Here is a 16299-nt window from a genome sequence, read left to right on the forward strand (position 1 = left end):
AATTCCAGGGGAATTACACCTTCCAGGGTATTCTTTCTGTGGTCCAGGAACAAACTTGGATAAAAGATTAGATGAGGCTAACAATCCTAAACCTTGGTCTAAACCTACAAATAGGGTTGATGAAGTGTGTATGAAGCATGATATTGCTTATGGGGATACCACTACGTTGACTGAAAAACATAAAGCCGACAGCGAAATGTTGTATAATTTGTCTTTGATACAAAATCCAACGTTGAGAGAGAAAGTTGATAGGTTTATTGTGAGAAATTTGATAAATGCTAAATTGAAACTTGGTCTTGGTTATTCCTCAAAAAACTATTAGGCTCTAATGATGTCATCAAGACTGAGGAGCTTTTGGCTGAAGAATTACACAAACCTATAATCACAAAGTTTAAAAGAAGGAAGGTTTATTCTAAATACACCGACCACATATGGTCCGCTGATTTAATTGAATTGAATAATGACAGGGGATACAGGTATGCTTTAACCGTTATTGATTTGAGGAGTAGATTTGCCTGGGTTGTCCCTTTAAAAAATAAAAGGGGTGATACTTTAATGTTAGCCTTTAAGCTAATATTTGATCGGGATAAAAGGAAACCAAAGAAGTTATGGACTGATGAGGGAACAGAGTTCTATAACAAAATATTCATGAAATTTCTTAAGGGGAAGGGTATTAAATTATACAGCACCTTTAATGAAGGAAAGGCAGTTGTTATTGAGCGTTTTAATCGTACTTTAAAAGAGAAATTATATAAAAAATTCACACAACTCAGTTCTCAAAAATGGGTGTATTTAATTCAGGATATTGTAGATAATTACAATAATACAGTTCATTCATCAACAAAATCAAAACCATCAGAAACATTTACAAAATTAGAATATGAAAAGGAGATAAATTTGAGAAAGCCCAAGTTCAAAGTTGGTGATATTGTAAGGATATACAAATGGAAAAGCCATTTTGAGAAAGGTTATACACAAAAATGGACTAATGAATTATTTATAATTGTTGATGTAATGGCTACAAACCCTTGGACTTACAAATTAAATGATATAAATCGAGAAGAAATCTTGGGTTCATTTTACTCGCAAGAATTACAAAAAACAAAGCTAATAATTCATTAAACAACATTTCTATTCACCCCACCCAGATTAGCTAATTTAATTAGTGGTAATAAAAAAATAAATTAAATAAATAAAAATCATAAGCCACACCCACACAGACCACGCCCACACAGACCCCGCCCACACAGACCCCGCCCACACAGACCCCGCCCACACAGACCACACCCATCATCCCCCCACCCTCCGTGCACCCCCACCCTTGACCCTTCACCCCCCTCATCCCACCCCACCTTCCCCACACACACAAGGGGAGGGGAGGGGTGGGATGAGGGGGGTGAAGGGTCTTTGGCAGGGGTGCACCTCCCCGTTCCCTCCTTTATTCTCTTTTTGTAATTAATAATTAAATAATTGTAAACAAAACAAATATATATAAATAATAGTGAAAACATTAAAAGCTTCATATTACTAAAACATTTTCCTTGAGGTATTATACATTCAACTTCTTCCCAGCACAAGTCATCAATTTGTTCCCAGCACAAGTCAAAGACAGCAGATGTGTTGAGTTTTTGAATCTCTTCCTGAAGACAAGAGGACAAGAGGGGAGAGAAAATATTACACACACACACATACACACACACACACACACATACACACATACACACACACACACACATACACACATACACATACACATACACACACACACACACACACAAGGATATGAGGATATTGGGATACATACCTCTAAAAAATCGAGCTTTGTGTTCAAGTGGTCGAGTTGAAAATTTAGGGTACCACATGTTGACGGGAAATAACCACTCTTTGGAAAATCAAAAGCATCCCACTCAAAGCCGTGGTTGTGGTTGTGGTCATCTGTTGATGGTGTTATATTCTTTCAAAAAAGAAAGAAAAAACGTTAATAATTTCTCCTAAAAGATACATTGTATTGACAATGAATAAATAAATGACAGCTCGCGTTTAATGGTACCAATCAGAGAAATGAATAATTAATTACCTGAGACAAACTCCGATGGTGATCATCTTCTAAGAACGGTGAAACATCGAATTCATTCAATCTGTGAGGCAGGTCGCTCCAACCAGTGTTCAATTCGTTGTAAACCTCTTGTGGAACAACTTGAAACTCTGCCAAGACCAGGTCATTTTGAAAACCTGAATTGCTGTAATAAAAAAATATATCATGAGTCATATAAATTTAAATTAATCACATACAAAGCTCACATCACCAGTTTAATTCTGAATGAAACTTACCAAAGTCCTGGTGAGTATTCTTCATCAGAGTAGAGAGTGAAATAAGACATGTTGATGCTCATGTTCTTCGGTTCGTAATGATAAAAACAGCACGGCAACACGACCTTTATAATGACCAAAATGTATTTTCGGGAACAGAACTCAGCTTTAACATTTCGAGGAAACAGGAAATAAGACAATGAAAACTTTCTGGGAAGTTATCCAAGTCAGTGAAACAACGTCATTTCTCAAAAGCGAATAATTAATTTTAAAAGGGTTTGAGTATGGTGATGGAAGTTGGAGGAGAATTAAATTATTTCCCACGCATAAACAAATATTTGTAGGGTCGATGTTTGAGTGGGTTATATTCACCAGATGATATTAAGAGTAAAAGGTTAAAAGGTCCATAAGGTCAGAAGGATCACAGGTGTTTAAGTGGTCTAATGAATAAGGATAACATGTCAAAAGGTTAGAAGGTTCGTAAAGAACAGGGTGAGAGAAATAGAGGTCTTTAGGGTCAATATGGAAGTGAATGGGTCAAAGATTAATCTGCCAGATGATATGTAGAAGAAGGATGATAGGTCTATAAGAGAAAACAAATATTTGTAGTGTTTGAGTGGTCTAATGAACAACATTAAGGATAGGTACTACAGACAAAAGGTTCATAAAGATGAGGGTGGGAGAAATAGAGGTGTTTATGATTTTTGAAAAAGACAAGGGGGTAAATGACATTAGATAGGGATTTCCCATGTTAAACGGAGGTGTCCCAGAAGCAACATTATTACACTACTAACACAAGTGCGAAAAGTGGTTTTTCAACACTAACACAAGTGCGAAAAGTGTTTTTTCAACACTAACACAAGTGCGAAAAGTGGTTTTTCCACACTAATACAAGTGCAAAAGTGGTTTCCTGCACCAACACAAGTGCGAAAAGTGGTTTTTCAACACTAACACAAGTGCGAAAAGTGGATTTTCAACACTATCACAAGTGCAAAAAGTGTTTTTTCAACACTAATACAAGTGCAAAAGTGGTTTCCTTCATCAACACAAGTGCAAAAAGTGGTTTTTCAACACTAACACAAGTGCGAAAAGTGGTTTTTCAACACTAACACAAGTGCGAAAAGTGGTTTTTCAACACTATCACAAGTGCAAAAAGTGTTTTTTCCACACTAATGCAAGTGCAAAAGTGGTTTCCTGCACCAACACAAGTGCGAAAAGTGGTTTTTCAACACTAACACAAGTGCGAAAAGTGGTTTTTCAACACTAACACAAGTGCGAAAAGTGGTTTTTCCACACTAATACAAGTGCAAAAGTGGTTTCCTGCACCAACACAAGTGCGAAAAGTGGTTTTTCAACACTAACACAAGTGCGAAAAGTGGTTTTTCAACACTATCACAAATGCAAAAAGTGTTTTTTCCACACTAATACAAGTGCAAAAGTGGTTTCCTGCACCAACACAAGTGTGAAAAGTGGTTTTTCAACACTAACACAAGTGCGAAAAGTGGTTTTTCAACACTAACACAAGTGCAAAACGTGGTTTTTCAACACTAACACAAGTGCGAAAATTGGTTTTTCAACACTAACACAAGTGCGAAAAGTGGTTTTTCAACACTATCACAAGTGCAAAAAGTGTTTTTTCCACACTAATACAAATGCAAAAGTGGTTTCCTGCACCAACACAAGTGTGAAAAGTGGTTTTTCAACACTAACACAAGTGCGAAAAGTGGTTTTTCAACACTAACACAAGTGCGAAAAGTGGTTTTTCAACACTATCACAAGTGCAAAAAGTGTTACTTCCACACTAATACAAGTGCAAAAGTGGTTTCCTGCACCAACACAAGTGCGAAAAGTGGTTTTTCAACACTAACACAAGTGCGAAAAGTGGTTTTTCAACACTAACACAAGTGCAAAAAGTGTTTTTCCACACTAATACAACTGCAAAAGTGGTTTCCTGCACCAACACAAGTGCGAAAAGTGGTTTTTCAACACTTACACAAGTGCGAAAAGTGGTTTTTCAACACTATCACAAGTGCAAAAAGTGTTTTTTCCACACTAATGCAAGTGCAAAAGTGGTTTCCTGCACCAACACAAGTGCGAAAAGTGGTTATTCAACACTAACACAAGTGCGAAAAGTGGTTTTTCAACACTAACACAAGTGCGAAAAGTGTTTTTTCCACACTAATGCAAGTGCAAAAGTGGTTTCCTGCACCAACACAAGTGCGAAAAGTGGTTATTCAACACTAACACAAGTGCGAAAAGTGGTTTTTCAACACTAACACAAGTGCGAAAAGTGTTTTTTCCACACTAATACAAGTGCAAAAGTGGTTTCCTGCACCAACACAAGTGCGAAAAGTGGTTTTTCAACACTAACACAAGTGCGAAAAGTGTTTTTTCAACACTAACACAAGTGCGAAAAGTGGTTTTTCCACACTAATACAAGTGCAAAAGTGGTTTCCTGCACCAACACAAGTGCGAAAAGTGGTTTTTCAACACTAACACAAGTGCGAAAAGTGGATTTTCAACACTATCACAAGTGCAAAAAGTGTTTTTTCAACACTAATACAAGTGCAAAAGTGGTTTCCTTCATCAACACAAGTGCGAAAAGTGGTTTTTCAACACTAACACAAGTGCGAAAAGTGGTTTTTCAACACTAACACAAGTGCGAAAAGTGGTTTTTCAACACTAACACAAGTGCGAAAAGTGGTTTTTCAACACTATCACAAGTGCAAAAAGTGTTTTTTCCACACTAGTACAAGTGCAAAAGTGGTTTCCTGCACCAACACAAGTGCAAAAAGTGGTTTTTCAACACTAACACAAGTGCGAAAAGTGGTTTTTCAACACTAACACAAGTGCGAAAAGTGTTTTTTCCACACTAATACAAGTGCAAAAGTGGTTTCCTGCACCAACACAAGTGCGAAAAGTGGTTTTTCAACACTAACGCAAGTGCGAAAAGTGTTTTTTCAACACTAACACAAGTGCGAAAAGTGGTTTTTCCACACTAATACAAGTGCAAAAGTGGTTTCCTGCACCAACACAATTGCGAAAAGTGGTTTTTCAACACTAACACAAGTGCGAAAAGTGGTTTTTCAACACTAACACAAGTGCGAAAAGTGGTTTTTCAACACTAACACAAGTGCGAAAAGTGGTTTTTCAACACTAACACAAGTGCGAAAAGTGGTTTTTCAACACTAACACAAGTGCGAAAAGTGGTTTTTCAACACTAACACAAGTGCGAAAAGTTGTTTTTTCCACACTAATACAAGTGCAAAAGTGGTTTCCTGCACCAACACAATTGCGAAAAGTGGTTTTTCAACACTAACACAAGTGCGAAAAGTGGTTTTTCAACACTAACACAAGTGCGAAAAGTGGTTTTTCAACACTAACACAAGTGCGAAAAGTGGTTTTTCAACACTAACACAAGTGCGAAAAGTGGTTTTTCAACACTAACACAAGTGCGAAAAGTGGTTTTTCCACACTAATACAAGTGCAAAAGTGGTTTCCTGCACCAACACAAGTGCGAAAAGTGGTTTTTCAACACTAACACAAGTGCGAAAAGTGTTTTTTCAACACTAACACAAGTGCGAAAAGTGGTTTTTCCACACTAATACAAGTGCAAAAGTGGTTTCCTGCACCAACACAAGTGCGAAAAGTGGTTTTTCAACACTAACACAAGTGCGAAAAGTGGATTTTCAACACTATCACAAGTGCAAAAAGTGTTTTTTCAACACTAATACAAGTGCAAAAGTGGTTTCCTTCATCAACACAAGTGCGAAAAGTGGTTTTTCAACACTAACACAAGTGCGAAAAGTGGTTTTTCAACACTAACACAAGTGCGAAAAGTGGTTTTTCAACACTAACACAAGTGCGAAAAGTGGTTTTTCAACACTATCACAAGTGCAAAAAGTGTTTTTTCCACACTAGTACAAGTGCAAAAGTGGTTTCCTGCACCAACACAAGTGCAAAAAGTGGTTTTTCAACACTAACACAAGTGCGAAAAGTGGTTTTTCAACACTAACACAAGTGCGAAAAGTGTTTTTTCCACACTAATACAAGTGCAAAAGTGGTTTCCTGCACCAACACAAGTGCGAAAAGTGGTTTTTCAACACTAACACAAGTGCGAAAAGTGTTTTTTCAACACTAACACAAGTGCGAAAAGTGGTTTTTCCACACTAATACAAGTGCAAAAGTGGTTTCCTGCACCAACACAAGTGCGAAAAGTGGTTTTTCAACACTAACACAAGTGCGAAAAGTGGATTTTCAACACTATCACAAGTGCAAAAAGTGTTTTTCCCACACTAATACAAGTGCAAAAGTGGTTTCCTTCATCAACACAACACAAGTGCGAAAAGTGGTTTTTCAACACTAACACAAGTGCGAAAAAGTGGTTTTTCAACACTAACACAAGTGCGAAAAGTGTTTTTTCCACACTAATACAAGTGCAAAAGTGTTTTCCTGCACCAACACAAGTGCGAAAAGTGGTTTTTTCAACACTAACACAAGTGCGAAAAGTGGTTTTTCAAACTAACACAAGTGCGAAAAGTGGTTTTTCAACACTAACACAAGTGCGAAAAGTGGTTTTTTCCACACTAATACAAGTGCAAAAGTGGTTTCCTGCACAACACAATTGCGAAAAGTGGTTTTTCAACACTAACACAAGTGCGAAAAGTGGTTTTTCAACACTAACACAAAGTGTCGAAAAGTGGTTTTTCAACACTAACACAAGTGCAAAAAGTGGTTTTTCCACACTAATACATGTGCAAAAAGTGGTTTTCCTGCACCAACACAAGTGCGAAAAGTGGTTTTTCAACACTAACACAAGTCGAAAAGTGGTTTTTCAACACTAATCACAAAGTGCAAAAAAGTGTTTTTTCCACACTAATACAAGTGCAAAAGTGGTTTCCTGCACCAACACAAGTGCGAAAAGTGGTTTTTCAACACTAACACAAGTGCGAAAAGTGGTTTTTCAACACTAACACAAGTGCGAAAAGTGGTTTTTCACACTAGTCACAAGTGCAAAAAGTGTATTTTCCACACTAATACAAGTGCAAAAGTGGTTTTCCTTCACCAACACAAGTGCGAAAAGTGGTTTTTCAACACTAACACAAGTGCGAAAAGTGGTTTTTCAACACTAACACAAGTGCGAAAAGTGTTTTTTCCACACTAATACAAGTGCAAAAGTGGTTTCCTGCACCAACACAAGTGCGAAAAGTGGTTTTTCAACACTAACACAAGTGCGAAAAGTGGTTTTTCAACACTAACACAAGTGCGAAAAGTGGTTTTTCAACACTAACACAAGTGCGAAAAGTGGTTTTTCCCACTAATACAAGTGCAAAAGTGGTTTCCTGCACCAACACAATTGCGAAAAGTGGTTTTTCAACACTAACACAAGTGCGAAAAGTGGTTTTTCAACACTAACACAAGTGCGAAAAGTGGTTTTTCAACACTAACACAAGTGCGAAAAGTGGTTTTTCACACTAACACAAGTGCGAAAGTGGTTTTTCAACACTAACACAAGTGCGAAAAGTGGTTTTTCCACACTAATCACAAGTGCAAAAGTGGTTTCCTGCACACAACACAAGTGCGAAAAAGTGGTTTTTCAACACTAACACAAGTGCTGAAAAGTGGTTTTTCAACACTATCACAAATGCAAAAGTGTTTTTTCACACTAACACAGTGCAAAGTGGTTCTGCACAAAGTGTGAAAGTGGTTTTTCAACACTAACACAAGTGCGAAAAGTGGTTTTTCAACACTAACACAAGTGCAAAAGTGGTTTTTCAACACTAACACAAGTGCGAAATTGGTTTTTCAACCTAACACAAGTGCGAAAAGTGGTTTTTTCAACACTATCACAAGTGCAAAAGTGTTTTTCCAACTAATACAAATGCAAAAAGTGGTTTCCTGCACCAACACAAGTGTGAAAAGTGGTTTTTCAACACTAACACAAGTGCGAAAAGTGGTTTTTCAACACTAACACAAGTGCGAAAAGTGGTTTTTCAACACTATCACAAGTGCAAAAAGTGTTACTTTCCCACTAATACAAGTGCAAAAGTGGTTTCCTGCACCAACACAAGTGCGAAAAGTGGTTTTTCAACACTAACACAAGTGCGAAAAGTGGTTTTTCAACACTAACACAAGTGCAAAAAGTGTTTTTCCACACTAATACAACTGCAAAAGTGGTTTCCTGCACCAACACAAGTGCGAAAAGTGGTTTTTCAACACTTACACAAGTGCGAAAAGTGGTTTTTCAACACTATCACAAGTGCAAAAAGTGTTTTTTCCACACTAATGCAAGTGCAAAAGTGGTTTCCTGCACCAACACAAGTGCGAAAAGTGGTTATTTCAACACTAACACAAGTGCGAAAAGTGGTTTTTCAACACTAACACAAGTGCGAAAAGTGTTTTTTCCACACTAATGCAAGTGCAAAAGTGGTTTCCTGCACCAACACAAGTGCGAAAAGTGGTTATTCAACACTAACACAAGTGCGAAAAGTGGTTTTTTCAACACTAACACAAGTGCGAAAAGTGTTTTTTCCACACTAATACAAGTGCAAAAGTGGTTTCCTGCACCAACACAAGTGCGAAAAGTGGTTTTTCAACACTAACACAAGTGCGAAAAGTGTTTTTTCAACACTAACACAAGTGCGAAAAGTGGTTTTTCCACCTAATACAAGTGCAAAAGTGGTTTCCTGCACCAACACAAGTGCGAAAAGTGGTTTTTCAACACTAACACAAGTGTGAAAAGTGGATTTTCAACACTATCACAAGTGCAAAAGTGTTTTTTTCAACACTAATACAAGTGCAAAAGTGGTTTCCTTCATCAACACAAGTGCGAAAAGTGGGTTTTTTCAACACTAACACAAGTGCGAAAAGTGGTTTTTCAACACTAACACAAGTGCGAAAAGTGGTTTTTTCAACACTAACACAAGTGCGAAAAGTGGTTTTTCAACACTATCACAAGTGCAAAAAGTGTTTTTCCAACACTAGTACAAGTGCAAAAGTGGTTTCCTGCACCAACACAAGTGCAAAAAGTGGTTTTTCAACACTAACACAAGTGCGAAAAGTGGTTTTTCAACACTAACACAAGTGCGAAAAGTGTTTTTTCCACACTAATAAAGTGCAAAAGTGGTTTCCTGCACCAACACAAGTGCGAAAAGTGGTTTTTCAACACTAACGCAAGTGCGAAAAGTGTTTTTTCAACACTAACACAAGTGCGAAAAGTGGTTTTTCCACACTAATACAAGTGCAAAAGTGGTTTCCTGCACCAACACAAGTGCGAAAAGTGGTTTTTCAACACTAACACAAGTGCGAAAAGTGGATTTTCAACACTATCACAAGTGCAAAAAGTGTTTTTTCCACACTAATACAAGTGCAAAAGTGGTTTCCTTCATCAACACAAGTGCGAAAAGTGGTTTTTCAACACTAACACAAGTGCGAAAAGTGGTTTTTCAACACTAACACAAGTGCGAAAAGTGTTTTTTCCACACTAATACAAGTGCAAAAGTGGTTTCCTGCACCAACACAAGTGCGAAAAGTGGTTTTTCAACACTAACACAAGTGCGAAAAGTGGTTTTTCAACACTAACACAAGTGCGAAAAGTGGTTTTTCAACACTAACACAAGTGCGAAAAGTGGTTTTTCCACACTAATACAAGTGCAAAAGTGGTTTCCTGCACCAACACAATTGCGAAAAGTGGTTTTTCAACACTAACACAAGTGCGAAAAGTGGTTTTTCAACACTAACACAAGTGCGAAAAGTGGTTTTTCAACACTAACACAAGTGCAAAAAGTGGTTTTTCCACACTAATACAAGTGCAAAAGTGGTTTCCTGCACCAACACAAGTGCGAAAAGTGGTTTTTCAACACTAACACAAGTGCGAAAAGTGGTTTTTCAACACTAACACAAGTGCGAAAAGTGGTTTTTTCAACACTAGCACAAGTGCAAAAAGTGTTATTTCCACACTAATACAAGTGCAAAAGTGGTTTCCTTCACCAACACAAGTGCGAAAAGTGGTTTTTCAACACTAACACAAGTGCGAAAAGTGGTTTTTCAACACTAACACAAGTGCGAAAAGTGTTTTTTCCACACTAATACAAGTGCAAAAGTGGTTTCCTGCACCAACACAAGTGCGAAAAGTGGTTTTTCAACACTAACACAAGTGCGAAAATTGGTTTTTCAACACTAACACAAGTGCGAAAAGTGGTTTTTCAACACTATCACAAGTGCAAAAAGTGTTTTTTCCACACTAATACAAATGCAAAAGTGGTTTCCTGCACCAACACAAGTGTGAAAAGTGGTTTTTCAACACTAACACAAGTGCGAAAAGTGATTTTTCAACACTAACACAAGTGCGAAAAGTGGTTTTTCAACACTATCACAAGTGCAAAAAGTGTTACTTCCACACTAATACAAGTGCAAAAGTGGTTTCCTGCACCAACACAAGTGCGAAAAGTGGTTTTTCAACACTAACACAAGTGCGAAAAGTGGTTTTTCAACACTAACACAAGTGCAAAAAGTGTTTTTCCACACTAATACAACTGCAAAAGTGGTTTCCTGCACCAACACAAGTGCGAAAAGTGGTTTTTCAACACTTACACAAGTGCGAAAAGTGGTTTTTCAACACTATCACAAGTGCAAAAAGTGTTTTTTCCACACTAATGCAAGTGCAAAAGTGGTTTCCTGCACCAACACAAGTGCGAAAAGTGGTTATTCAACACTAACACAAGTGCGAAAAGTGGTTTTTCAACACTAACACAAGTGCGAAAAGTGTTTTTTCCACACTAATGCAAGTGCAAAAGTGGTTTCCTGCACCAACACAAGTGCGAAAAGTGGTTATTCAACACTAACACAAGTGCGAAAAGTGGTTTTTCAACACTAACACAAGTGCGAAAAGTGTTTTTTCCACACTAATACAAGTGCAAAAGTGGTTTCCTGCACCAACACAAGTGCGAAAAGTGGTTTTTCAACACTAACACAAGTGCGAAAAGTGTTTTTTCAACACTAACACAAGTGCGAAAAGTGGTTTTTCCACACTAATACAAGTGCAAAAGTGGTTTCCTGCACCAACACAAGTGCGAAAAGTGGTTTTTCAACACTAACACAAGTGCGAAAAGTGGATTTTCAACACTATCACAAGTGCAAAAAGTGTTTTTTCAACACTAATACAAGTGCAAAAGTGGTTTCCTTCATCAACACAAGTGCGAAAAGTGGTTTTTCAACACTAACACAAGTGCGAAAAGTGGTTTTTCAACACTAACACAAGTGCGAAAAGTGGTTTTTCAACACTAACACAAGTGCGAAAAGTGGTTTTTCAACACTATCACAAGTGCAAAAAGTGTTTTTTCCACACTAGTACAAGTGCAAAAGTGGTTTCCTGCACCAACACAAGTGCAAAAAGTGGTTTTTCAACACTAACACAAGTGCGAAAAGTGGTTTTTCAACACTAACACAAGTGCGAAAAGTGTTTTTTCCACACTAATACAAGTGCAAAAGTGGTTTCCTGCACCAACACAAGTGCGAAAAGTGGTTTTTCAACACTAACGCAAGTGCGAAAAGTGTTTTTTCAACACTAACACAAGTGCGAAAAGTGGTTTTTCCACACTAATACAAGTGCAAAAGTGGTTTCCTGCACCAACACAAGTGCGAAAAGTGGTTTTTCAACACTAACACAAGTGCGAAAAGTGGATTTTCAACACTATCACAAGTGCAAAAAGTGTTTTTTCCACACTAATACAAGTGCAAAAGTGGTTTCCTTCATCAACACAAGTGCGAAAAGTGGTTTTTCAACACTAACACAAGTGCGAAAAGTGGTTTTTCAACACTAACACAAGTGCGAAAAGTGTTTTTTCCACACTAATACAAGTGCAAAAGTGGTTTCCTGCACCAACACAAGTGCGAAACAGTGGTTTTTCCACACTAACACAAGTGCGAAAAGTGGTTTTTCAACACTAACACAAGTGCGAAAAGTGGTTTTTCAACACTAACACAAGTGCGAAAAGTGGTTTTTCCACACTAATACAAGTGCAAAAGTGGTTTCCTGCACCAACACAATTGCGAAAAGTGGTTTTTCAACACTAACACAAGTGCGAAAAGTGGTTTTTCAACACTAACACAAGTGCGAAAAGTGGTTTTTCAACACTAACACAAGTGCAAAAAGTGGTTTTTCCACACTAATACAAGTGCAAAAGTGGTTTCCTGCACCAACACAAGTGCGAAAAGTGGTTTTTCAACACTAACACAAGTGCGAAAATTGGTTTTTCAACACTAACACAAGTGCGAAAAGTGGTTTTTCAACACTAGCACAAGTGCAAAAAGTGTTATTTCCACACTAATACAAGTGCAAAAAGTGGTTTCCTTCACCAACACAAGTGCGAAAAGTGGTTTTTCAACACTAACACAAGTGCGAAAAGTGGTTTTTCAACACTAACACAAGTGCGAAAAGTGTTTTTTCCACACTAATACAAGTGCAAAAGTGGTTTCCTGCACCAACACAAGTGCGAAAAGTGGTTTTTCAACACTAACACAAGTGCGAAAAGTGGTTTTTCAACACTAACACAAGTGCGAAAAGTGGTTTTTCAACACTAACACAAGTGCGAAAAGTGGTTTTTTCCACACTAATACAAGTGCAAAAGTGGTTTCCTGCACCAACACAATTGCGAAAAGTGGTTTTTCAACACTAACACAAGTGCGAAAAGTGGTTTTTCAACACTAACACAAGTGCGAAAAGTGGTTTTTCAACACTAACACAAGTGCGAAAAGTGGTTTTTCAACACTAACACAAGTGCGAAAAGTGGTTTTTCAACACTAACACAAATGCGAAAAGTGGTTTTCCACACTAATACAAGTGCAAAAGTGGTTTCCTGCACCAACACAAGTGCGAAAAAGTGGTTTTTCAACACTAACACAAGTGCGAAAAGTGGTTTTTCAACACTATCACAAATGCAAAAAGTGTTTTTTTCCACACTAATACAAGTGCAAAAGTGGTTTCCTGCACCAACACAAGTGTGAAAAGTGGTTTTTCAACACTAACACAAGTGCGAAAAGTGGTTTTTCAACACTAACACAAGTGCAAAACGTGGTTTTTCAACACTAACACAAGTGCGAAAATGGTTTTTCAAACACTAACACAAGTGCGAAAAGTGGTTTTTCAACACTATCACAAGTGCAAAAAGTGTTTTTTCCACACTAATACAAATGCAAAAGTGGTTTCCTGCACCAACACAAGTGTGAAAAGTGGTTTTTCAACACTAACACAAGTGCGAAAAGTGGTTTTTCAACACTAACACAAGTGCGAAAAGTGGTTTTTCAACACTATCACAAGTGCAAAAAGTGTTACTTCCACACTAATACAAGTGCAAAAGTGGTTTCCTGCACCAACACAAGTGCGAAAAGTGGTTTTTCAACACTAACACAAGTGCGAAAAGTGGTTTTTCAACACTAACACAAGTGCAAAAAGTGTTTTTCCACACTAATACAACTGCAAAAGTGGTTTCCTGCACCAACACAAGTGCGAAAAGTGGTTTTTCAACACTTACACAAGTGCGAAAAGTGGTTTTTCAACACTATCACAAGTGCAAAAAGTGTTTTTTCCACACTAATGCAAGTGCAAAAGTGGTTTCCTGCACCAACACAAGTGCGAAAAGTGGTTATTCAACACTAACACAAGTGCGAAAAGTGGTTTTTCAACACTAACACAAGTGCGAAAAGTGTTTTTTCCACACTAATGCAAGTGCAAAAGTGGTTTCCCTGCACCAACACAAGTGCGAAAAGTGGTTATTCAACACTAACACAAGTGCGAAAAGTGGTTTTTCAACACTAACACAAGTGCGAAAAGTGTTTTTTCCACACTAATACAAGTGCAAAAGTGGTTTCCTGCACCAACACAAGTGCGAAAAGTGGTTTTTCAACACTAACACAAGTGCGAAAAGTGGTTTTTCAACACTAACACAAGTGCGAAAAGTGGTTTTTTCAACACTAGCATAAGTGCAAAAAGTGTTATTTCCACACTAATACAAGTGCAAAATTGATTTCCTGCACCAACACAAGTGTGAAAAGTGGTTTTTCAACACTAACACAAGTGCGAAAAGTGGTTTTTCAACACTAACACAAGTGCGAAAAGTGGTTTTCCCACACTAATACAAGTGCAAAAGTGGTTTCCTTCACCAACACAAGTGTGAAAAGTGGTTTTTCAACACTAACACAAGTGCGAAAAGTGGTTTTTCAACACTATCACAAGTGCAAAAAGTGTTTTTTCCACACTAATACAAGTGCAAAAGTGGTTTCCTGCACCAACACAAGTGCAAAAAGTGGTTTTTCAACACTAACACAAGTGCGAAAAGTGATTTTTCTACACTAACACAAGTGCAAAAAGTGTTTTTTCCACACTAATACAAGTGCAAAAGTGGTTTCCTGCACCAACACAAGTGCGAAAAGTGGTTTTTTCAACAGTATCACAAGTGCGAAAAGTGGTTTTCAACACTAACACAAGTGCGAAAAGTAGTTTTTCAACACTAAGACAAAGTGCGAAAAGTGGTTTTTCCACACTAATACAAGTGCAAAAGTGGTTTCCTGCACCAACACAAGTGCGAAAAGTGGTTTTTCAACACTAACACAAGTGCGAAAAGTGGTTTTTCAACACTAACACAAGTGTGAAAAGTGGTTTTTCAACACTATCACAAGTGCAAAAAGTGTTTTTTCCACACTAGTACAAGTGCAAAAAGTGGTTTCCTGCACCAACACAAGTGCAAAACGTGGTTTTTCAACACGAACACAAGTGCGAAAATTGGTTTTTCAACACTAACACAAGTGCGAAAAGTGGTTTTTCAACACTATCACAAGTGCAAAAAGTGTTTTTTTCCACACTAATACAAATGCAAAAGTGGTTTCCTGCACCAACACAAGTGCGAAAAGTGGTTTTTCAACACTAACACAAGTGCGAAAAGTGGTTTTTCAACACTAACACAAGTGCGAAAAGTGGTTTTTCAACACTATCACAAGTGCAAAAAGTGTTACTTCCACACTAATACAAGTGCAAAAGTGGTTTCCTGCACCAACACAAGTGCGAAAAGTGGTTTTTCAACACTAACACAAGTGCGAAAAGTGCTTTTTCAACACTAACACAAGTGCAAAAAGTGTTTTTTCCACACTAATACAACTGCAAAAGTGGTTTCCTGCACCAACACAAGTGCGAAAAGTGGTTTTTCAACACTAACACAAGTGCGAAAAGTGGTTTTTCAACACTAACACAAGTGCGAAAAGTGGTTTTTCAACACTAGCATAAGTGCAAAAAGTGTTATTTCCACACTAATACAAGTGCAAAATTGGTTTCCTGCACCAACACAAGTGTGAAAAGTGGTTTTTCAACACTAACACAAGTGCGAAAAGTGGTTTTTCAACACTAACACAAGTGCGAAAAGTGGTTTTCCGACACTAATACAAGTGCAAAAGTGGTTTCCTTCACCAACACAAGTGTGAAAAGTGGTTTTTCAACACTAACACAAGTGCGAAAAGTGGTTTTTCAACACTATCACAAGTGCAAAAAGTGTTTTTTCCACACTAATACAAGTGCAAAAGTGGTTTCCTGCACCAACACAAGTGCAAAAAGTGGTTTTTCAACACTAACACAAGTGCGAAAAGTGATTTTTCAACACTAACACAAGTGCAAAAAGTGTTTTTTCCACACTAATACAAGTGCAAAAGTGGTTTCCTGCACCAACACAAGTGCGAAAAGTGGTTTTTCAACAGTATCACAAGTGCGAAAAGTGGTTTTTCAACACTAACACAAGTGCGAAAAGTAGTTTTTCAACACTAAGACAAGTGCGAAAAGTGGTTTTTCCACACTAATACAAGTGCAAAAGTGGTTTCCTGCACCAACACAAGTGCGAAAAGTGGTTTTTCAACACTAACACAAGTGCGAAAAGTGGTTTTTCAACACTAACACAAGTGTGAAAAGTGGTTTTTCAACACTATCACAAGTGCAAAAAGTGTTTTTCC

At 37.7% G+C, this 16299-nt stretch overlaps 1 protein-coding gene across 1 annotated transcript; it reads right to left on the reverse strand.

Moving 5' to 3' along the window:
• Positions 1 to 800: 800 nt before the first annotated feature.
• Positions 801 to 2526, reverse strand: LOC144889355 (uncharacterized). The gene is made up of 4 exons (XM_078769552.1): positions 2332 to 2526; positions 2078 to 2240; positions 1805 to 1954; positions 801 to 1640 (listed from the first exon to the last, which is right to left on the reverse strand). Exons 1-4 carry the CDS (start codon positions 2391 to 2393, stop codon positions 1200 to 1202), a joined length of 816 nt encoding a protein of 271 aa, XP_078625678.1. The 5' UTR covers positions 2394 to 2526; the 3' UTR covers positions 801 to 1199.
• Positions 2527 to 16299: the final 13773 nt, after the last annotated feature.

The sequence above is a fragment of the Myxine glutinosa genome, unplaced genomic scaffold, assembly GCF_964187855.1.
Source record: "Myxine glutinosa unplaced genomic scaffold, kmMyxGlut1.1 SCAFFOLD_3058, whole genome shotgun sequence".
Classification (NCBI taxonomy): Eukaryota; Metazoa; Chordata; class Myxini; order Myxiniformes; family Myxinidae; genus Myxine; species Myxine glutinosa.

Coding starts and splice junctions, on each gene's coding strand:
- LOC144889355 (XM_078769552.1), bottom strand. CDS start 2,393: ATGAGCATCAACATGTCTTATTTCACTCTCTACTCTGATGAAGAATAC. Junction 1,955..2,077: donor ACCATCGGAGTTTGTCTCAG/GTAATTAATTAT, acceptor CTTTTTTGAAAG/AATATAACACCATCAACAGA. Junction 1,641..1,804: donor CAAAGCTCGATTTTTTAGAG/GTATGTATCCCA, acceptor TCTTGTCTTCAG/GAAGAGATTCAAAAACTCAA.